The sequence below is a fragment of the Scyliorhinus canicula genome, chromosome 9, assembly GCF_902713615.1.
Source record: "Scyliorhinus canicula chromosome 9, sScyCan1.1, whole genome shotgun sequence".
Lineage (NCBI taxonomy): Eukaryota > Metazoa > Chordata > Chondrichthyes > Carcharhiniformes > Scyliorhinidae > Scyliorhinus > Scyliorhinus canicula.
The window spans coordinates 129,455,188-129,479,614 of record NC_052154.1 but is presented as its reverse complement, the minus strand read 5'-3'; the positions used below and the strand labels follow the sequence as shown (position 1 = coordinate 129,479,614).

General features: G+C 45.7%; 1 protein-coding gene across 2 annotated transcripts in view; it reads left to right on the top strand.

Annotated features, from left to right (window-relative positions):
• Positions 1-21,752, top strand: part of LOC119971682 (potassium voltage-gated channel subfamily C member 1-like) — a 138,334-nt gene extending 116,582 nt beyond the window's left edge. Inside the window, exons 2-4 of one of the 2 annotated variants that reach the window (XM_038807566.1) lie at positions 7,481-8,414; positions 16,892-17,089; positions 20,686-21,752. In XM_038807566.1, coding sequence (XP_038663494.1) covers positions 7,481-8,414; positions 16,892-17,089; positions 20,686-20,750 — 1,197 coding nt within the window. In that variant the 3' untranslated portion in view covers positions 20,751-21,752. Of the gene's footprint in view, positions 1-7,480; positions 8,415-16,891; positions 17,090-19,899 lie in introns of both variants that reach the window. The other variant, XM_038807565.1, reaches the window with a different exon arrangement.
• The last annotated feature ends 2,675 nt before the right edge of the window (positions 21,753-24,427 follow it).

Here is a 24,427-nt window from a genome sequence, read left to right as displayed (position 1 = left end):
TACCCTGCTAGCAAACTGCAGTTAGCTACTAAACGGGAGTGAGGTGGGGAAGGGGCTGGGAATTGTTGATCCTGTTTGTACAGGTTTTGGAGTGCCTAGGAGGTGTGAATGTTAGAGGGATGGGGATGGGGGAAGCAAGAGCGACTTCAAGAGAAAGGGGGAGGGGTAGTTTGCTGACGGTGACTGGGGGTTGTTTTTTGTTCCATCTGATGGGTGGGGCAGGTGCCACCTTGGGCAGGGACTGCAGGTTGGGGAATGTTGGGGGGACCAGTGAATCCCCCATAGGGGTGATGGCTGACCCAAGGGGAAGGGGGTGAGAGACCCCTGACTTGGTTGGTGACGTGGAAGATGGGGGGGTTGGGGGGGGGGGGGGGGGCAGTAAAACGGCCGAGAGTTTTTGCTCTTCTGAGGAACTTGAGGGCCCGATGTGGTCTGTTGCTGGAGACTCACTTACGGTTGAAGGACCAGGTAACACATCGTAAGGGCTGGGTAATTCAGGTGCTTTATTTGGGTTTTGACAGTAGGGCCTGTGGGGTGGCAATCCTGATCAATAAAAGAGTCCGGTTCAAGATGCAGAAGTTGATGGCAGATCACGAAGATAGATATGTTATGGTCTTGGGGGTGTTGGAGGGAAAGTCGGTAGTGTTGGTCAATGTCTACGAACCAAAATGCGATGTTAAAGATTTTGTGAAGCGGGTGTTGGCGACTATCCCAGATATGGACACACATCAGTTGATCCTGGGGTGGTATTGGAATACGGTGTTGGGTCTTGGATCCGTGAGTTAACCGTTCCAAGGCAAAGTCTTTGTCATGGGGGGGGGGGGGGGGGGGGGGGGGGGGGGGGGGTTTATGAGGGAGATGGGTGGGGCGGCCCCATGGAGAGTTCTACCCTGGGGCAAGGAGCTCTCTTTCTTCTCGCTGATGCATAAGGTCTATTCACGTGTCACTTTTTTAATTGTGGAATGTTCCCTGTTGCCGGAGAGCAGAATATTTGTTCATTGTGATTTCAGATCCTGCCCTGCAGCTGGTAGATGTGGTGCTGGAGAGAGGTCCGGCCAATGGCCGTCCTGGGGCTTGGGTGTCGGGCTGTTAGTGGATCTGGGGTTTTGTGTGAAGCTGGCAAAGGCAATTGGTGAGCATGTCGGGTTTAATAAGAACGGGAGGTCTCGCCTTCGGTGTTATGGGAGCCGTTGAAGGCGGCGGTATGAGGAGAGATAATTGTATATAAAGCACAGATGGATAGGGAGGCAAGCGAGGAGTGGCAGCAGCTGGTGGTTGGAGGTTGACAGTAGATATGTGGAGCGCCCACTCCGGAGCTATTTGCTAGTAGGAAGGTATTGCAGACGCCGGTTCACGTGCTGACCACGGATTAGTTGGCACGTCAGCTGCAGCATGCAAAGGGGATGATGTACGAATATGGGGAGAAGGCAAACCGGTTGTTGGCTGGCCAGTTGAGACAGCAGGCAGCTTCCTGAGAGATTGTTCAGGTGTGGGATATGGGAGGTGGGCTGGTGGCTACGCCTGAGAAGGTGAATGCAGCGTTTGAGGCGTTCTATGAGAGGCTGTATAGGTCGGACCATCGGAGGATGCGTTAGACATGGGAGAGTTTTTGGAGGGGTTGGAGTGTGCCACATTGGAGGACGAGGATTGGGAAGGGTGAGAGGACCACTGGGGTCGGAGGAAGTTCGGAAGGAAATCGGAAATATGTAGACGGGTAAGGTGCTGGGGCCAGCTGGGTTCCGGTGGAATTTTATAAAAGGTTTGCCGACCGGCTGCATCCATTATCAGTGGAGTCAATGGATCAGGGGTCGCTCCTGGAGACCATGATGCAGTCATCTATTTCGCTCCTTCTGAAAAATGAGAAGGACCGTTAGAATGTGGGGCGCATCAGCTAATTTTGTTACTGAATGTTAATGCAAAGATCCTGGCAACGGTGTTGCCGCTCAGCTTAGAGGAGTGTCTCCTGAGCATTGTTGTGGAGTATCAAACAGGGTTTGTGAAGGGTAGGTGGTTGTCCTCTAATGGACATTGAATATGATCCAATCCCCACAAGAGGCAGGGAACAGGAGATCATTGTGGGGTTGGATGTGGAAAAGGCCTTGGATAGAGTTGAGAGGAAGTTATTTTTGCGGTTTTGGAGCAGTTTGGGATTGGGCTCAAGTTTGTCTCGTGGGTGGAACTGTTTTACATGGAACCTAAGGCTATTGTTCGCACGCATAATATGAACTCCAAATATTTTCAGCTGTATAGGGGAACTAGGCAGGTGTGCTCCATGTCCCCTCTCTTATTTGCGTTGGCGATGGAGCCTTGGCCATTGCATTGAGGAATTTGGGTGAGTGGCGGGGGAAAGTGAGGGGTGGGGGGAATTGGAACAGGGGGATGGGATTCTCCGTTGCCCAACGCTGAAATTGCGATCGGGCGGAGAATCGGCTCTGACGCCGAGATTGGGGCCGCCGCTGGTTTGACGCCGGTCAGCCATGATATGCCCCTTCTGAAATGGCATCATCGTGATGCGCGGCGCGCCATTGCAACGGCATTGGCGCATCATCGGCAGGCCCACCCGCGATGCTCCGCCCCGATGGGCCGAGTTCCTGATGGTGCAGACCACGTGTGGTCCCACAAATCGTGAAGCCGGCGTGGCGTCTGCGGACTGTGGCCAGCGTGTCACACTCGGCCAGGATCCGTGCTGCTGGCTGGGGAGCTTCTGCTGGGGCGGGGAACTGTTGGGGGGTGGTCAGAGGGCAGTCAGGGGGTGGGCTGTGAGGTCACGGATGGCGGGTTGGGTCCGCGCACGGCCGGCGCCATGTTGTCCATGGGATGGAGGATTATGACAACATGCACTGCGATGAGCTCTGGTGCTCCACATCGCTTGACGACATCGGACACCTGCAGTGTTACTGACAACCCAGGGCCCACACCACATTGTGCGGCAGATATGTATCACAGAGGATGCTGCAGGCAAGGGGGTGGAGGAGGTGTGTGGGGTTGGGATGCGGTGTCCGTTCCTTTGGCCAGTCCCCCCCACCGTTTAGTTGGTGAATCTGGAGGCGACCAGAGCGTCCCGTGCACATTGGCCCTGCGGATATATCATGCGGCCTCCCGTGCCTGCCTGTGCTTTATGTCCTGCCATCCTTCCTCTCCTCTGCATTCTCCTCGTTGGACGATGATTGGCATTCCTCCTCCTCCAGCATATTGCCCCTCTGTTGCGTGATGTTGTGGAGGACGCAGAAAGCCGCCATTATGCGGGCGACTCTCTCAGCATCATTCTGGAGGGCCCCTACAGAGCGGTCCAGGTACATGAACCGCATCTTCAGGAGGTCGAAGCACCGCTCGATCACACCTCTGCATGTGCATCGTTGTAGCGGGCCTCTGCGTCGGTCTGTGGCCTCCAGATAGGTGTCATCAGTCACGGCCGCAGTGGATAACTACTGTCACCTACAACCCCGTCACGTAAATGTTCGGGGCACCATCACCTTGACGGCCAGCGGAAATGGATGTCCTCCCCCATTCCACCGCGGTGCCAGGTATGCCATGATCTGCCAAATATGTCGCACTGCCTTGCTGCTCAATAGGAGTCTTCAACGGTTGTGTTTGGCAGCTCTTCGAATGACAGGCGCTGCCTCCTTGGCACCTCCTCTTTCTCGGCCTGTTGGGTGGCTCGCTCTCCATCCTAGATGGCTGCCCCTGTTTCTCTACGGCACACTCTGCTGCTGCAGCTTCCTCCTCCACCTCAAGGAGCGGCAGATCGTACAGCCACAGAGCACCCCCCAGGGCAGCGGTGACTAGCAGGAAGGACACCATTGCTGATTGGATTCCAACATGCATTGTCTGCAGAGCGTGAAATACCAACATGTTAGCATGGTGCGCACCCCCATGCCCAACCAGGTTCACTGGGCCACATGCTGCCCCTGGTCGACACTGCGGGCTCCACCCTTGCATGTTCACCCCCAATCCCGGCACCCCTGGCCCCATTGGTGGCCGGCACCTGTCCCTGAAGGCAGGGGTATCGTCGGCTGGTACTGCCCTTGCCAGCGGTATGTTCCACGGCCCCTGTCTGGCACACCCTTCGGGACTACAGTAGGCGTTGCCCAGGCGTGCCGCCTGATGCCCCGCCAGCGAATGGCGGCCAGATGGGGGGGTATGGTGGAGGGTGGGGTGTGGGGGTGGTGGGGTGGTGGTACCCATATGGCCGGTGTCACTCTGCAGAACCAGGAGCTGATGTGGGTGGTTAGTAAGGTGCGCAACAAGATGGCTGCCTTGCAGGCCACGGCAATGGCAGTCAGTGCCTGGACACTGCCCCAGTCCTGTGTGTGTGTGGGGGCGGGGGGGGGGGGGGGGGCGGGGTGTCACAAGTAGGCTTATATTACCGTTGCAATGAAGTTACTGTGAAAATTCCCTAGTCGCTACACTCTGGCGCCTGTTCGGGTACACTGAGGGAGAATTCAGAATGTCCAATTAATCTAACAGCACGTCTTTCGTGACTTGTGGGAGAAAACAGGAGCACCCGGAGGAAACCCACGGAGACACAGGGAGAATGCGTAGACTCTACACAGACAGTGACCCAAGCCAGGAATCGAACCCAGGTCCCTGAGGCTGTGAAACAGCAGTGCTAACCTGTGCTGCATTGCAAGCAGTGTCTACTGTACAAGCATTCCGGACCGCATTGACGCCGCTGGCGATGTGACAGAGAATTGCGATTTGCCGTGACTTTGGCATTGGAACATGTTCTCCGCCCAATCACGTTTCACGATTTTGACGTAAGCCAATGGAAAATCCCACTCCCATATGTTTGACTGGATGGCAGGTTTTGGGCTGGGTGGATAACGAGTTGGACGGTGTGGGGGACTTGTTTCTGGAGGGGCAGTTCTTGAGCCTGGAGGAGCTGTAAGAGAAGCTCGGGTTTTCACAGGCGGGAAGTTTTAGATATCTGCTGGTAAGGGACTTTGCAAGGAAGGTTTTCCTGCCCTTTCCGGTAGAACCACCGTCCTAACTGTTTGAAAGAGTTTTGATGCCCGTGAGGTTGAAAGAGAGGAGTACCTCAGGAATTACCAGGAGGATAATGGCAGAGGATACCTTTCCCCTGGTGATGATTAAGGCCAAGTGGGAGGAGGAGCTGGGTGTCGCATTAAAGGTGGGGGTGGTGTGAGGCCTTGCATAGGGTGAAGGCCACTTCATCGTACGTGAGACTGGGGTTGATACAGCTGAAGGTGGTACACCGGGCATACTTAACTGGGGCTATGTTGAGTCGGTTGTTTGAAGGGGTTTAAGATAAGTGTGAGCAGTTTGGGAGGGGCCCGGTAAACCATGTGCATGCGTTCTGGGTGTGTCCTCAGTCGACGAGATTTTGGGTCTCTTTCTTCAGCACCATGTCTGAGATTTTATGGAGGGATTTGGAGCCCAGTCCCCAAGTGGCCATATTTGGGGTATCAGACCTGCCGGTGTTGCAGACTGGTACGGATGTCTTAGCCTTTGCCTCGTTGATCGCTCGGAGGCAGGTTCTGTTGGGAGTGGAGGTCAGCTTCTCCACCCAGTGCCTCAGTGTGGCTGGGGGATCTCATGGAGTTCTTGCGTCTCAAGAAAATTAAACACACATTAAGGGGTGCAATTGAGGGGTTTTACAAAAGATGGCGGCCTTTTATTGTGTTCCTTGAGGAGCTAGTCACCGTCAACTGTTAAGGGGGGTAGGGGTTGATGCTGCTGTGTTTGATTGTTTGTTTTGTTTTATGGTTTTGTATTTACTAAAAATTGTTTAATAAAAATATAATTTTAAAAAAATGACACCTCAAGGACAATAAACAAATGTACGCCGTTAAATGGCTGGAATTCTCCGGCCATTTGCTGGGAACGGGATTCTCTGGTCCTGGAGTGCACCCCTGCTGTGGGTTCCCCAGCGGCCTGGGGTGGTTTCAATAGGAAATCCCATTGACGGTGGCGATGCGGGAGCAGAGAATCCCGCCTCCTGCAAAAGGTGCACCACCACACCAAGGAACATGTGGCTGGGAAGCCGGAGAATCCAGCCCATGGCCGGGATTCTGCGATTTCGCGGCAAAGTGTTGACGCTGGCGTCAAAACCAGCGTGAGCGTCGCCGGCGACAACAGGCCTCCAGACCCAGTAATTCTCCTGTTCTTCGGGGGCTAGAACGGTGCCAGAGTGCTGTGCGCTGCTCCAGTGGCGAAAGCCAGCCCTGCACGTCCAGCGCAGGTCCGCGCATGTGCGCAACGGCCATCTCCGCACATGCGCGTGGTTGCCGTCTCCACGCCTGCCCCCACACAACATGGCAGAGCCCTACAGGGGCTTGGTGTGGACGAACATAGACCCCCCCCCGGAATGAGCACGCCTGCCGATCGGTAGTCCCCGATCACGGGCCTGGCCACCGTGGAGGCACCCCACGGAGTCGGATACCCAGCCGCCGCAGCCAGTACGCCGTAGTCCCGCTGGGTGGGACCATATGTAAACCACGCCGGCGGGATTCGGTGACACTCAGCCCGCGAGCACAGAGAATCGCCACAGGGCCGTGGCAACTGTGTGGGTGTGATTGGCGCCAATTCGCCGGTCGCCGGAGAATCGGCAGCCCAGCATCAGAGCAGCGAGGTAGGATTCTTGCCCCCCCCTCCCCGCGGCGATTCTCTGAATGTGTTAAACAACCATATTCCAAACCTATGCGTTCTTTAACTCAGTACCATGCTTGTAGTAATGGATAGAATTCAAAGTGAAAAGTATGATTTGCTATATTTGGAGTCTCCTGATCAGCTCTGGTTCAACCAATCGTACAAAGATCAACATTGCTTATCAGATAGTAAAGGGACTTTTGCAAATATGCCATGTGTCGGGTGTCTAATTATGAAGGTGGATTAAGAAAGTCGGACTGATTTTCTTTGGAAAAGCAACTTTAACTTAAGTGAAATTTTCCAAATTGCACAGAAATTGAGGAAATTGATCCAAGCAAATTGTTCACTCCAATTAAAGGGAGCATAAGTTAACAAAAATAAGGACGTTGAGAATGAAGGGGTAATCAAATGAAACTTCTACCATCCAAGGTAGAGTTTACAGAATAAGTTATTGAAGAAGGCCAGTGAAGCAGACACTATACATGGCTTCAAGAGGAAATGGGATGCATTTCTGAGGGGAAGGGTTTTGAATGATATCAGAGCAAATTGAGTAGTCCTTTGCTCTGAGCAAGTAGATATGATCATGGTGAGCACAGTTACGAGCTGCAGCATTACTTTGTAGTGCTGATTTTCCAAACCATGCTTCTTTTGAACAGGATTTTCTATTGGGACCATGGGACCACTAAACTTACCTGATGGTGAGAAAGCAAGTAAGTAGGGCTATGAGCAATTAGAAAGGAGCAGGCTAGTTGGGAAATTTGAATTTTTCTCTGTTCACAGTAATAATTATGTTCTTATGATTTGCTGTGCATGCTTTGATCCGATCTTCCAAATATTGAAAGTGACTTTCCTATTCTCTTTCTCTTTACAGTACTGTGCTTTCGCTTCACTTTTCTTCATTCTGGTGTCAATCAGCACTTTCTGCCTCGAGACCCACGAGGCATTCAATCCGATCGTTAACAGAACAGAGATTGTAAAGAATGGAAATGAAACCCGGATGGAAATTACTCAGGAAACTGAAACAGAAGCCTTCTTAATGTACATCGAAGGAGTCTGTGTGGTATGGTTTACCTTTGAATTTCTCATGAGGATCACTTTCTGTCCCAACAAAGTGGAGTTTATCAAGAATTCTCTCAATATCATAGACTTTGTGGCTATTCTTCCCTTCTATCTGGAGGTAGGACTCAGTGCTTTGTCTTCCAAAGCTGCAAAGGATGTTCTGGGCTTCTTGAGAGTGGTCCGATTTGTCCGAATCCTGCGAATCTTCAAGCTGACCCGCCATTTTGTGGGACTGAGAGTTTTAGGACATACTTTGCGTGCAAGCACCAATGAATTCCTGCTGCTCATCATCTTCTTGGCACTTGGCGTCCTGATATTTGCCACCATGATCTACTATGCTGAGAGGATAGGTGCTAACCCCCATGACCTGAGAGCCGATAAACATACACACTTTAAAAATATTCCGATTGGATTCTGGTGGGCCGTGGTAACCATGACTACACTTGGCTATGGAGACATGTATCCTCAGACATGGTCAGGCATGTTGGTAGGAGCCCTCTGTGCTCTTTCGGGCGTGCTGACCATTGCTATGCCAGTCCCTGTCATTGTCAATAATTTTGGAATGTATTACTCCTTAGCGATGGCCAAACAAAAATTACCAAAGAAGAAAAAGAAGCATATACCGAGACCGCCCCAGCTGGGATCCCCCAATTATTGTAAATCTGGTGTAAACTCTCCACATCACAGTACACAGAGTGACACATGCCCACTCGCTCAGGAAGAGATTTTAGAAATAAACAGAGCAGGTAGGAAACCTCTTAGAGGAATGTCCATCTGACCCTCAAATGCCTCCTTTGCACCTACCCCTGATAGTCATTTTATATCCCAACCACCTTTGGGTTTCTAGAAAGGCAGCACATTTAAGCCATGCCAGTGTTTTGTAAGAAATGTCCTTTCAGTAAGCATGTTACCAAATAGGGTGCAGTCAACCCAGTAGATCCTATTTTGGGCCAAATCATTCAACATTGAGATCATTCAAAAACGTCAGCCTTTTGTGGATTCTTAGTATAATCTGTAAATTAATGACTTGTGCCAATTTTTCTTTTAGGTAAAAAGAACAAAATATGTAGACGATTTATATCCCAGAATGGCAACCGAAACCTGCATTTACCTTCAGTATTTAGCATTATTCATAGTTTACTGGTTCGTCATCTACAGGATCAAGATTGGGGGAAAACAATAATCTCTGGGTGTAAGGAAATGAAAGATTAATGAAAATTAATTCCAAATAATTACTCTGGAGCTTAGTGGCTTCTTCAGCTGCAGAAATGCTGCATGAAAATATTTCCAGGGTTAGGCTTGAAACTCCTAGAATAGTAGCATAGAGGAGTTCACAGCAAAGAATATTATTCCTGACTTTAGTTTGTCTTTCTGTGAATATATCTCTGTTGCTCTTAAAAGTCTGCCGTGTATTCTCCTTGAACTAACATAGTGCAATAGTGCAAATAATATTATATCTCTGCTACCTAATGTGAGAAGAAGCCACTTACCCTGTTGTTTCTGAGTGAATTAGCATAAAATAATTGTGCATTTTAGTACAAAAGATGTTTAACTCTTTCAATGAGAGAACTATAGTCACATAATCACATCCGATTAAGATGTTTCTAACACCTATTTTAGTATTAAAAATTTTTAGCCTAGAAATTGCTATTTGTATACTAATGGACACATTTAAAATAAACAGGTTAACACCTGCATTAAAATAGGAGTGTCAAGCAAATGCTTTAAGTGTGCGGATATCTGCTAATATCACAAACAGAAATGTCTTATTTTGCTTCAGCAAATTGTCTTTTGAGAGAAAAAGAGATATTGAAGTATAAATAGAGAGGTTAATCCTAGAATATTTGGCAATGAACTAGTCTGTAAAACAAAGGATTTGGCATTACGGTTGGCAACGTTATACAAATTTATTTATCATCTTTTTAACAGTAAAGTTAATCAATGAGCTTTAACCAATGATCATCATCATTAAAACAGCAGAGACAAGACTAAAATAAACGCAGGAAGCAATCATACCATAACACTGTCAACAGTCATTTCCATCTTATTGGCTCTACTTTCAAGTTCACTGTCTTTTGATAGTGGACCTCTCTTTAGCATGTTTTATATTTCTGGTCTGTTAAATGAATGTTTCTGTGGTGATTAGAATGTAAACTGGTATCCTGTACATTTCCACGCAGCCTATGGGTACTGCTGGGATGCTTTCGATAAAAAAATGACTTTCCACCTGTTGGAGTAAAGGCCATTGGTAATGAGAAACTTGGGTCACCTCCACTTCTAGTCGCACCCCATTAATTCAGCACCATGCACAACTCCACACTCTTTCTAACTCCTACTTCCACACCTAGTCCTGCCACAACTCATATTCACTCAAGCCTCTCTCCAGCATAATTCACCTCCCAAAGAATCCAATGTCTCATTTTGAATTCATCAAGTATATGTCTTTCTTTTTCCTCAACTGAGGATTCAACTCAGTTGAGGTGTTCTTTTTAGAAGATATTTTATTGAAGCATTTGTAATTTTCACAGTTTAAGACATTCACATCTCTTAAACAATCACATGTAAAAAAAGAAAGAAAAAAACGACCTACAGAACAACACCCCCTACTCCCCCGTTCTATTCCCTAGCTGCCTGTAAACTGTATTCTCTGTCCCGTTGTAACATTGCCATGCCTACTGGTTTCCTCCCTCCCACCCCTTTACCCTCCCGCCCCATTACTGCTCACGTTCAATTTTCCTTGAAGAAATCGATGAACGGCTGCCACCTCCGGGCGAACCCTTGAATTGATCCTCCCAAAGCAAATTTTATTTTCTCCAGACTGAGAAACCCTGCCATATCGCTGACCCACACTCCTGACTTCGGGAGCTCCGAGTCCCTCCATCTCAGCAAGATCTGTCTCTGGGCCACTAGGGAGGAGAAGGCCAGAACATCGGTCTCCCTCCCCCCCCTTGGCCCCCGGATCATCTGATACCCCAAATATTGCCAATTCTGGACTTGGAGTTACCCTTCCTTCCAGGACTTCTGACATAACGTCCGCGAATACTCGCCAGAATTCCCTCAATTTCAGACATGCCCAAAACATATGTACATGGTTTCCCGGGGTACCCCCACACCGTCCACATCTGTCTTCCACCTCCTCAAGAACCTGCTCATCCGGGCTGCCATCATGTGGGCCCTGTGGACCACCTTGAATTGGATCAAGCTAAGTCTGGCACACAACGAGGATGGTGACTCTCTTCAAAGCTTTTTCCCACGGAATGCCTTCTCTACTCTCGGAGTTTTACCCGCCCACACAAAACCCAATATCACGTTCATTTTCATGGAAAAAGCCTTTGGGATAAAAATCGAAAGACATTGAAAAAAGAAGAGCAGTCTTGGAAGGACCGCCATCTTCACCGTCTGGACCCTCCCCGCCAGTGTCAGCGGGAGCATGTCCCACCTGCGGAAATCCCTTTTCATTTGATCGACCGCCTTGCCCAGATTTAACTTGTGAAGCTGCCCCCAAACCTTAGCCACTTGAATCCCCAGATATCTAAAACTCCTCTCAACCACTCTGAACAGCAACTCCCTCAGTCACCTTTCCTCTTTCCCATATTTAACTTGGAACCTGAAAATCGCCCAAATTCTCCCAGTATCTCCAAGCCATCCCTCCCATTGGGTCTGTGCAACAAATCGTCCACATATAGAGAGATTCTGTGCTTCATCCCCCCCCACCCCCTCATTATCCCCCGCCAGGCATTTGATGATCTAAGGGCCATCACTAAGGGCTCTATGGCCAGGGCAAACAGTAATGGGGTGAGCGGGCATCCCTGCCTTGTCCCCCTACAGGGACTAAAGTATTCTGACCGGACTAGGTTGGTTCTTACATTCGCCACTGGAGCCTGATATAGCAACCGGACCAAATCCACAAATCCCTGCCCGAACCCAAACCTGCCTTAAATGTCACATAGGAACTTCCACTCCACCCGGTCAAAAGCCTTCTCTGCATCCATGGCTACTACCACCTCAACCTCGCACCTCCGCTGGCATCATTATAACATTAAGAAGCCATCTAATATTGGACGTCAGGTGCCTGCCCTTCACAAATCCCATTTGATCTTCCCCGATTACCTCCGGGACGCAATCCTCTATTCGAGTGGCCAAGATCTTTGCCAGCAATTTAGCATCAACGTTCAGCAGGGAAATTGGTCTGTACGATCCACAGTTCTCCGGGTCCTTATCTCGCATCAGGATGAGAGAGATTGATGCCTGTGATAGCGTTGGGGGGAGTATTCCCAGCTCCCTAGACTCGTTAAAAGCCTTAACCAGGCCCCAGTAACCCAGAGAACTTTTTATAAAATTCCACTGGGAATCCATCAGGTCCCGGGGCCTTACCCGATTGCATCGCCCTCAAACCATCTATCACCTCACCGAGCCAAATTGGGCCCCCCAGGTCTTCCATCAGCTCCTCATCTACCTTCTGGAACTCTAGCCTCTCTAGGAATTGATTCATACCCTCCTTCCCGGCTGGGGGTTCCGACTCATATAACCGACTATAACATTCACGTAATTCACCGCCCCCACATCTATCACTACCTTCCCTTTCATATCCTTTATTTTCCCTATTTCTCTCGCCGCTCCCTGCTTCCTCAGCTGATGTGCCATCATCCAGCTTGCTTTCTCCCCACATTCATATTTTGCCCCTTTTGCTCTCCTCAGCTGTCCCTACGCCTTACCTGTGGAAAGGAGCCCAAATTCCATTTGGAGTCTCTGATGCGCCCCCAGGAGTTCCTCATTCGGAGACTCCGCATACCTCCTGTCCACCTGTAAGATTTCTCCTACCAATCTATCCAGCTCCGCCCGCTCAGTTTTCTCCCTTTGGGCCTGAATCAAAATAACTTCCCCTCTGATAACTGCCTTCAATGCCTCCCAAACCACTCCCGCTGCAGATTCTCCTATATCATTGTTTTTCATGTACCATGGATAGCCTTCCTCACTCGCTCACAGATCTTATCGTCCACTAGCAGCCCGGCATCTAATCTCCACTGTGGGCGCTGAGACTTTCCTGTGCTTGCCCATAGGTCTACCCAATGTGGCGCATGTTCTGACATCACAATTGCTGAGCACTCCGTGTCCTCCACCCCCACTAACAGTGTTTTATCAAGTACAAAGAAATCTATCCTGGAGTATACCTTGTGCACATGGGAGTAAAATTAATATTCCTTGCTCCTTGGCCTCCCAAATCTCCACGGATCTACCCCTCCCATACGTTCCATGAACCCCCGCAATTCCTTCGCCATTGCTGATACTTTCCCTGACCTAGAACTCGACTGGTATAGTCTCGGATCCAGGACCGCGTTGAAGTCACCCCCCGATAACCTGCCAATCCGAGTCCAGGTCAGGGATCTTTCCCAGCACCTTCCTAACAAATGCGACATCATCCCAGTTTGGGGAGTATATATTTACCAGCACCACTGCCATTCCCTTCAGCTTCCCACTGACCATAATAAATCTATTCCTGCCCCGCCCCCGGGATCTGCCTCTATCCTCTCCACTTCAAATGCCACCCTCTTGTTAATCAGGATGGCCACACCCCTGCTTTAAAGTACAGTCCCGAATGAAACACCTGTCCGACCCATCCCTCCTCCAATCTGAATTGGTCTCCCAGCTTCAGGTGTGTCTCAGATGTGCAAACACATGGGTCGTTTTGACCGTCCCATTCAGTCCACAAACATTCCACATAATAGTCTGGCCGGTTGGGGCTCTCCCCCCCCCCCCCCCCCCCCCCCCCCCCCATCCCCTGCCGATTAGCCATGACCTTTCCTAGGCCAGCCCTTAGCCCATGTCCCGCACCTTCCTTGGTCTACCCCTCGGCAACAACCGCCCTCTGCTCTCTATCTCCAATCCCCGAAAGTCCTTTACCCGTCAGCAGTCCCCTCCCCCCCACCCCCCCCCCTCCCCCCATACTCCCCTCCCCCCCTACTCCATTTCTTCCCCGGCTGTCCCCCCACTTTGCTCCCATTAACTAGCTATCCAGCTAGCCTAGCAGTTCTCTCCTCCGCTGCCTAACATTCTACAACCTGCCGGATCGCCTCCCCCCTCTTAAAAAAAATTATGCATACAGAAACTCAACCATCTTTTTTGCAACAGAAGAGAAAAAACATCGCAATCGCAACTCAACCCCTTTTCACTGAAGTTCGGCACATCAAACAACAACAACAAATCAAAATCAAATCAAGCAGAAAAAGCCCTTCTCCTCCTGAAAGTCACAACTTAAATTACAGAATTGAAAGTTTGAGATCTTTCCAGACAGAGAAAGAACCGCACTAAACTCCCCCCCCCCCCCCCCCCCACTTTCTTACAAAACATTCAGTCCACCACAGTTAAGGTTTTAAAGTCCTTTTGCATCCACCAAGTTCTTGTCTTTCATAAAGTCCTCCACATCTTCCGGCGAGCCAAAGTAAAGCTCCCGGTTCTCGTCGGTGGTCACCCAGAGACGGGCCGGCTGGAGCTATCCAAACTTGATGTCTTTCGCATACAGTGCCACCTTGACTTTATTAAAACGCGTCCTCCTCTTTGCAAGCTCTGCTCCCCAATCCTGATACACCCAGATCTCTGACTCTTCCCAGGTCCACCGTTATCAACTTATTTTGAGAAATTCCCGCGAAAATACAGCTTAAAAGCCATTGAAAGACCACGAGAGGCGAGAGCTGCTAAATGTGCAACCGTTCATTCCATGGCTACCACCGGAAGTCTCAACTCCGGCATGGTTTACAAGGGCCCTGGACCTGCCCATCCCATCCCCGCACTTCTGCTCTCATCCATTTTCCTCCTTCCCTGTACCACAATGGAGTTTCCCTTGTCCTCACATTCTACTCCACCAGCCTCCATATGAACAGATTATCCTCCGCCCATTTTCATTACTCCAACTCTGAACACATCCACTTCAGCACTCCAGAGAGACAGTTTCTCCACCCTGGTCTACTCCTCCATCACTCCCAAAATCCTCTCCCCTTCTCCTGGCACCATCTCATCCAAACATAGGAGATGTTTTCCTCTTCTCACTGCTCAGGGCCCCAAATAATCCATTCAGGTGAAACATCAATATTTGTATTTCTTTGAATTCAGTATACTACATTCATTGCTCATGATGCAGTCTCCTCTACATTAAAGAGTCAAAACACAGGCTGGGTGACTGCTTAGCGAATCACCTTTGTTCAGTTTACAAATGTGATCCCGAGATTCCAGTGTCCTGTTACTATGACGTTCTACCACACTTCCCCTCTGACCACTTTGTCCTCTGCCTCCTAGATGTTTCCGATAATGTTCAATGTTGACTCAAGGAACAGCTCCTCATATTTTGATTCAGCGCCTTACTACCTTCAACGTTGAGTCCAAGAATGTCAGAGCATAATCTCTGTCCCAGTTTTTGGACATTGGTGATGATTTTGCTATTCCCCATTTACACCTCCACTTGACCTATCTTTTGTTTCTTTACTTGTCCCAATGCCATCCCTTTTTGCCTTACACCATCACTCCTCTTGTAATTCAATCTCTTCTGTTTTCTAACCTATCACTATCCTTCCTTTTTGTCATTACCCGCTGATGCCTTTCCCTCTCTCTGTCCTTGCTTAAAACTTGCTACATTTCTAATTTTTACCAGTTCTGACGATAGGTCAGTTAACTCTGTTTCTCTCTCCGCAGATGCTACCTGACCTGCTGAGTATTTTCAGCATTTCCGCTTTATTTTAGTTTTCCAGCATCTGCAGTATTTTGCTGTACCTGTATGTGGAACTCAGTTCTGTTCATAGAATTAGCAGCATAGTGAGAATGATTAGTTGAATACCTCATTAACTGTGCTCCAGAATAAAGCATATGACTTAATTCCCAGATGAGCTAATATTCCTGAGAGTTATGTCTTCCCTGTGCAGTTGCATTTGATTGAACAAAGCCAAAACATAATGCATATTTTGCATTTAATTTCTATAGCTAACTCTCCAGCTGGCAAAGCTCACTTACCCACATGATGCCCCTGTACTATCCACATATGGCTAATATATATTGACAGATAGATAAAGGTCACCAGAGAGATGGAGAGAAAGAAAGGAGAAGAATCACAAGGTTGAAATCTTAATACATATGAATCATTCTGCTTGCTGTCTGGCATCATAATACAAACAAGATTAAACATGTTTAATTAATGAGCTGGTACTTAAACAATCCAATTAGGATGCCGCCAAATACATAATGCTGGAGAAGTCTATTCTCTGTGGCACACTGTCCTCCCCCAGCTCCACTACATCTTCTTCAGCATATTTTCAATGCTCTTCATAGTATTTGCCATCTTCTTTCGATATTAATACCTTCATCAGTACTTCAGTATTTTCCTCCAAGCCTTTCTTCCCATGTTCACAATGCTCTTCACCATTCTTGCATCACTTGCCATATTTAGCGGGTTTTTTTCTGGATGGTGGGGCAAGAGGAGAAATGTTCCCGTTTCATTGTGACAATGCTATGCAGGTGATAGATGATGTGTGACGATGCATTTTGTGATAAAGGGACATGTATTAGTGGTCAAAGGGAAGTAATTATTCACAACAATGACCATAACCCTTCATTCAGTTGGCACTGGATTTTACTGAGGGATGTGAGTGGCTGATGGATCAGAATGCCACATGGTAATAGGCCTGCACAGCTGATTAAAAGCCTTGCTGTCTGTAAAACAACTTGAACACATGACTGGGTGTGAACAATAATTACTTTACAATTTCAGCCTACATTAAACAGGGTATTAATCTTTGGCCTCCAGGCACTGATCTATCCCCCAGTCACTTTAAGCCCACTGACCAGAGTATCCGCAGTCAATATTTCTAAATGGGTGTCTCCTACTAAGAAATTACATTAAAATATCCCTGTACAACACATTTATCATAGTGGTGTATATTTATATTCCTCCATCAGCCAATGTTTTAGAACTTGATTGTTTCTGTCTCTCAAATTTGCATCTTTCAGTTAGTTACTTTTCTTTAGTACTATGAAACTTATCTCTCAAATTTTGGTGCCTTTGCTTACTAGTGTGATTTCATTTGCAAATGCAAAATATTTTATTGGCTGAATGTGCTGCCTCTGGAGTACTTTAGTAGATTGCATAGAGCGTTACAAAGCGTAGATTCTACTAACCTTTAGTAAGAAACGCAAACATAGTACCTAGCATTTCATTCAGCTTTTGCTTGTATATTTGAAGATTTTAAACAGAACGGTGATGCAGCAAATGCAGCATTGGCAAACGAAGATTGTCCTCATATTGACCAGGCACTGACGCCTGAGGATCACCTCCCCTTCACTCGTTCTAACACCAGGGAGAGGAATGCCAGAGACGGACCCTGCTTCCTCTTATCAACCGGGGAATTTGCATGTCCACCCGATGGAGGAATAAGAAAGGGTACGTAATACACAGGCAAGATACAGTAACCTTATAGGTATACATATCAATCTGTTAATCTAGTATTGCTAGGATATACAGCTGCATTGGAGAAAGTATATCATGGATTAATAAACAATGCTTAGCTGTGTAGAGTAATTGTCTATGAAATTCCATAGAGATTTTAGAAAGACGCTAAGCGCCATGAATTAAAGTGTAGAATTTCATTCAAGTCCTCTCACTGGTGTATTGTATATATATATGTATATATATAGATCTATACATAGAGAGACAGTATTATTCAAACCATGCCATTGGTGTGGTATATAGGAGCTTCATGTGCCATTTCTGATGGACAGTCTTCTATAGAGAACATTTAATATGTAAATATAATTTATAAAGTAAATTAAAAGCCAGACTAAAAATTTGATCACAACACTTTCATAAGAAAGTAGCTCAAAAACCTCAGCTAAAATTATCTTTGTAGCAAAGTGTTGAATTTGATTCCGTATTGGACAGATTGGCTAAAGAGTAATTCACTAGTGTGTTTCAATGTCAGCATATTGTTGGCCCGTGGAAGTGTGTTTCTACCAGCATGAACGATGGAAACCTTTCAGCTTAAATCCATCCTGTATGTGTTGTAGATCAGTTCAATGTTAAGTTTTTGTGCACGTTTGAAATGAAATTGGTTGCATGTCTAGTCTTTAAACGCTTCAATGGACTTCAGAATAGTATCAAATTGGCATCAAAAAGAGGTCAATTCCTACTCATATGAAAGACTAAAGAGTTCCCAAGCATTCCTTCAGTCATTATTGGCATTATATGGAGCGAGATATTATGAGGCTTAACCTCAAAGCAAATACATTTCAATCTGGTTTCCCCCACAGAGTTGACACCGATGACCTACTTAAGGGCTTTCATGACCTTAAATTTGCTAAACTCAATTGGGTAGTACATTTTCTAGTTATTCAATCATATAAAAAAAAATCCAAATAGAATGACTTTGGCATAGCTTATTTTACTAGTACTCTGAGCATCACATTTTCTGTTCAGTTGGTTTAATGTTTGTTTGCTATGTTTGACTTTCATTGTCCGGGTCTTGTGGAGGTGAATAATTAGAATAGAGTCAACTCTGCAATACCTTGCTGACTAGTTCAAAACATTAACTCAAAGTTAACTTAATGAACTCGTATTTCTGAGGCGTTCATTTGCTGATGCAAAGCAATTTTAATCACATCCCTGTTTTATGTAAAACTGTGACACTTTCCTGGTTAGAAAGCTGAAAATTGACATTTGGAAAGAGAGTGGGGGGGTTAAGCAACAGTGATCTGGTGAGTTATATGCTCGCCTTTCACCTCTGCACCCTGGGTTTCAAATCACATTCACATGATGAAAGACTCCTCTCTTGACTAGTATCGAACGAATCTGGACAATCTCAATAACATTTGGGTGGGATTGGTTCTGTGCTGAAACCTTACTCTAATTTGGCAATCTTGCACACTGGGGGTGTATAAAATGGAAATAAAGTGCTCTGAAGTAGGCATTGTGAGATATTGCAGAAGCAGATTAGAAAGAGTTTTACTCTGCCTCTAAATATACGAAGCAATACCTGACCCGGGAATGCTTGATATGGACATGGATGAATGGAAAGAACTGTTTCCTCAGCTTTAAAATTGTTCCCCTTGATGTGTACAAAATTTACATGAGAATGTTTAAATGTAAGCAGTATGTATGAACCTTTAAAAATATTTTCCCCTAATATCTCCACTGAGCCAATACTGTTGCTATGGAAACAGTTTAGATTCATTTCACTTTCCGCCTGGCTCCAAGGGTAACTAATAACTAGGTGCCTGAAAATAATTAAGTTGTCTTTCTCATTTTATATTATAATTCCTACCTCAGAAAAATTCCTTAACACAACATAGCAACCTTTTATTTACTTTCTGTATTTTTGTTCTCTAATCAAAAATTATCTTTAAATCAATATTTACCAGTTCAAAATTGCCCTGTTTGATGTGCTGGAGACATCTGTGCACGACAATTTAAATCTTAAAGGACCAGTCTTTCGATATTGTCCTGGCATGTAGATTCTGCTTTTGAATCAGGGCTGCCTTCTTTTTTATTCACATCACCAGCCTTGACGTAATCTTGATTTGGACAACTCTTCCCTCAGCCCACTTGAAACAAATGCCAACTGTTTTGCACACAATCAGTTTAATATAAATAGTCAATAGCGGCAAAGGAAATATGGGTGCACAGAATGGTTGTTGTCTATCTGTGGAGATCAGAAGCTAAGTGGAATTGGACTTGGCAGTTACATTTTTGTTGCTCATTTTGCTGCAAGTTGACTTGGCGATTGAGTGAATTGTTGCCATCTCAGGGATGACAGAAAGACATTACGTTGCTCATTTTTTTAACCTGTTAGCTGTTTTGAAGTAATAACTTACTCTAAAACTTACAGTCCTAATCTCTTAAAATTATATAATAAATCATATTATGACTAAACAGAGATTAATTGTTTCCTAAAACTGAACTACAATCAGATTACCACAGGGGCAAGCTCTACGAACAGCATGTCCAATGTAATATTCATAAATATCACATCACCTAAGTGCTTTCTTAGGAAATATTGTCTGGTGAAATGAGAGTTGGGAACACTGGGAGGTGGAAGCAATCCCTAGTAACTACTCTTTGTCTTTCATTAACAGTGATACTGCTCTGAGCATGCAAATGCATGGAGATGCTTTACCAGACTGGCAATGATGTAGACTCATCATTATCCATTCTATTGTTGATCCAATGCTGTACTTTGCATTTTTCCTTACATAAAGGTTTTGAAAACTCAAGAAGCCTAAACAACAGAGCTGGCATGAGCAGAAATATACTAAAATTGCCTTCAGTGTCTTCTTCGCTCTACAGCTCTCCTTGTCCATTGAGGCATTCTCCGTCTCCCATACCATCCATTTTATAGCATGGATTAGTAGCTGAGAATGGTCCAAAGCTTTAGTCCTACAGCCTATACTGTCTTGCATAAAACCAGGTAATAAGTCTGAAGAACGCATGTCTCTGGGTAGCACCTTGCTTCTGGTGGTTCTACTGTTGACGTTAGTTGGAACAAGCTGTGGTAGTTTCTAGATGACATTACGCAGGCACACAGTGGCACTGGAGGTCCGAATGCTGCATGTGTTTGGTGCATAGATGGAGGTGATGCAGCTACATACAGATCCCAATAATAGATGGTGCAGCCCATTGCTATCGAAGCATAGCTGTCCAATTATGAATACACTGGCTCTTTGAGAATGGGTAAACTTTATGTCTGCTGCTGCACCTGTTCAACGTTTGAAGATTTCTTTCTCAGGATCTTTTGAGCCATTGGACCCTGAAGGAGTTCAGGCAAACATGCACAGTTTGAGGTGCCAATGCATGGAAGCCAAACCAGTTGCAAGCAATACACTGTAGAGGTGCCGTTTAGTCCGGGTGCATGCAAAGGTCATTAGAAGATGGACACTGCTGCCTCTGCATGTAGCTATCAATTTATTTAACAGAACAAAATGCCACGTTTATGTTGAAGGGCAGGGGAAGGAAGATCAAGTATTCACTGTATTCTTTGCATGCAGATTTCTGCAAAGGCAGCCCTGTCATTGCTAAATATATGCAAGCAGGGGCAGTCAGAGTAACTTAATGTGCTGGGACAGAATTGGACGCTCTGTGGGCAATTATCTGCCCACTGGGAACATTTCAAGAGAAGAAGACCAACCTCTTTAGGACAAGCAAAACTACTCCAAGCCAAACAGATTTCTAAGGACCATTGTGTGTTACAGATTTGACCCTGAGTTGTTGGATGTTTCTAAAGCATATTGTTTCTGAAAACAAAAACTGTAGAAGATTTGTAATTATTTGCCAGCATGAACTGCATGTTATCAAAACTGTAATTCTATGATTAACCTTTAAGTCAGAAGTTCGGTTTCCTTCCAAATTCCTTTAATTTCACATACTTTGATGTAATCATAATGTAAAAGAATTATAATTATCGACATTTATTTGCAATGGATTGCTTTTTTTGTATTATTCACGAATCAGTGCAAGATTAGAGAAAAATATATGTAGGTGGCAATTGGTCATATTGACCGCTCCTCCATGCTTCAGAGCTACATCAGAAACAAACCGTTAAAACAATGTATTCAGAAAACACTTTTGCCCCTGTCTCTGATTAGGTTGGCATACTAGTGAACTTGTATTTTCTGGACATGTGTATCTCTATGGATATTAACTCTTCATCCAGATGGTCCGGGCCTCTTTCCATTCACCACTGTATATTTTCAGACTTGCAGACTCTCAATTAGGAAGTGTGCATTCCGTTGAACAGTACCAATTTATCTGTGTCGTTTTCCGTGGCAGGACTGCCAGTCCAAGTCAGCGAATGACTTCACTCCAATTTGGTCTCCTAAAGTTGGAATCAATACTTCAGCACTGTATGCAATTTAGTTCTGAATACGTGCATGCACAATATGATATGCAACAAAATCTAGCATGAAATAAATTTTGTATTAATTATCCTCTGCTTGCACTGTTTAGTTTATTTTGTTGTCTTTAATGTAAGTCGTGCACTGATGCATTCACTGTTATGTCTGATTAAAAATAAAGAAGGGTTGGACTGGTGGTATCAGGCTGATCTTCAAATGACGATTGTGTGAGCCTTGATGGACTTGGGGAAAAGCTGTTACTTATTACCAATGGTTCTTGCACAGTCTTGAAGTCTATCTACAATTTTAAAATGTGTTTAATTATGGATTTTATTATTCAAAAGGTAACGTACTTCTTAAAAGGTGTAGTATCCTATTGGGATGAATGAATGCTGACAACATTTTCTGCTAACGCTGCCCAACCGCACTTTGAATTTTTCTTGACAATGAGGTCAAATGGTGCCATGTTTGGGTTAACTTAATGTCTTCTTGATTCTAGTGTCTGGATTCAAACCCAACCTTGACAGAGGAGAGGGAGGCATCCAGTATCTAACAGGAATTTGGGTGATATTAAATGTTTTTGTTTCTCATTGTTAAAAATAACCTGGAGCCAATCCAAATCCATTGTGGGTAATTTTAACTCAACCCGCCTAACGGGCCAGATGCCCATTTTACAGCCCACCTGATTTTACGCTCATTGGCTTCCGTGGAGCACAGATCCTCTACGTCACTCGCCTGGAGGTACTTCAGGTGGGTACCCAGGAGTACCAGAAGGAGTTAGCAACACGCCTTATGCGTTGGCCCTCCTTAGAAAGGAGGTTCTGGGAACCATTGGCAGCAAAGACAACTAGACCTGAAAAGGTAAGTGATCTTTATTTCCTCCAAATACTGCAGTTGATTCTTAGATAAGGTGGCCTTTTAACTGTTGTTTTTGAATAGCAATCAGAAAGCCAAAAGGTTGATGGCCACTTTTACTGTCTCAGTTGTCTCCGGGCTGGATTTTGGCCTTAATTCTCAGCGCAGGCTCATGCCAACAGGATATGTCTGACGGCTGTCATGATGCTACAGACAACTCAAGCCCTAATGATCATACAATAAAAAAATTTGGATACAGTGCTTTCACTTTGGGACTTATTTAAATATAGCCCAGACACAGAGAATAAAGACCTCTCTCTCTGGTGGTACAGTGGGTTGAATTTTGTGCTATTGTCTCTGAGATTGTGCATTTACCAGATGAGATAAGTGCCTTGTGAAGTCAACTGGATATTTTGGGGGGAATTTTGACTCCTTGATAATCCTGGTAGAATGCCCATTCTCCTCAGTCAGAAACTGCAGTGGGAGGCCAGGTCCATTTTAGCAACTAAGAGTCATTAACATCCCACCGGCCACATGCCCATCTGAAACATGAGCCCAAAGGAAAGCAGTTCATTTGTTTTGGGCAAATGAAAATCAGAGGGCCGAAAGGCTGACAGGTTGGCAGTTGGGTAAGTCATTGGAGAGGGTGTTTGGTTTCTGCCATACAGTGAAAACTAAAATCACTCCTTCTCTTACATGTAGGCACAAAGAACTAAGCATTGCAGATAGCCTAGACAAGTATAGGAAATGCAGGGATGAAGTACCCGTACCAGCCTCCCCGGACAGGTGCCGGAATGTGGCGACTAGGGGCTTTTCACAGTAACTTCATTGAAGCCTACTCGTGACAATAAGCGATTTTCATTTTCATTTTCAAGTCAAAAAGGAAATATGGAAATCAAAGAGAGCGCATGAAAAAAGTAAAGTTAAAGAAAATTCAAAGATCTTTTGCAAATATGTTAATGGTAAAAGGTTAGTTAAGATGAAGAGGCTGTGGTAAGGGTTTTTAATGTATACTCTGTCTCTGTGATTACAAAGGAAATGGATGATGCAGATATAGTAGTCCAGGAGGAACACTGAGATATTGGATGGGATAATCAGAAAGAGAGAGGAAGTACTTGAAGAGTTGGAATCCTTGAAAGTTGGTAAGTTGCCAGGGCCAGACGGATTGTTTCCAAGGCTATTGAAGGAGGTCAGAGATGAGATAGCAGATGCTCTGAGGATGGTTTTACAATCCTCAATTGATATAGCAGAGGTATCGGAGGACTGGAGAAATGCAACCTTGGTCCCATTGTTTAAAAAGAGATCGAAGGAAATATCAAACAATTATTGGCCAGTTAGTCTCACATACATGGTGGGAAAACGTGTAGAATCAATCCTGAGAGATAGGATCAACTGCCACATAGAAAGGCATGGACTAGTCAGGGATAATCAGCATGGATTTATTAAAGGAAGATCTTGCCTCACAAATTTGATTGCATTCTTTGAGGGAGTGACAAGAAAGGTTGATGAAGGTAGTGCAGTGGATGTTGTGCACATGGATTTTAGCAAGGCGTTTGACAAAGTCCCACATGACAGATTGGTCAAGAAAGTGAAAGCCCATGGGATACAGGGCAATGTGGCAAACTGGATAAAAACTTGGCTTAGTAACAGGGGAAAATGAATATTGGTCGGTTTCTGCCCTTGCAATTGAAAGTTCTTTCAAATGGTGTTCCACAGAGCTCGGTGTTGGGACCCTTACTGTTTGTGTTATATATGAATGATTTGGACGTGAACTTGGGGGGCACGATTGGGAAATTTGCAGACGACACAAATATTGGCCAAGTGGTGGACAGTGTAGAGGAGAGCAATAATCTCCAAAATGATATAGAAGGGTTGGTGAAATGGGCAATAAAGCCAGATGGAATTCAACACATAGAAGAGGTGTGAGGTCATGCATTTAGGGAGGTCAACCAGTTGTAGGGAGTACACACTAAATGGGAATATACTAAGAGAGATAGATGAAATGAGTGATCTTAGTGTACAAGTACACAGGTCCCTAAAG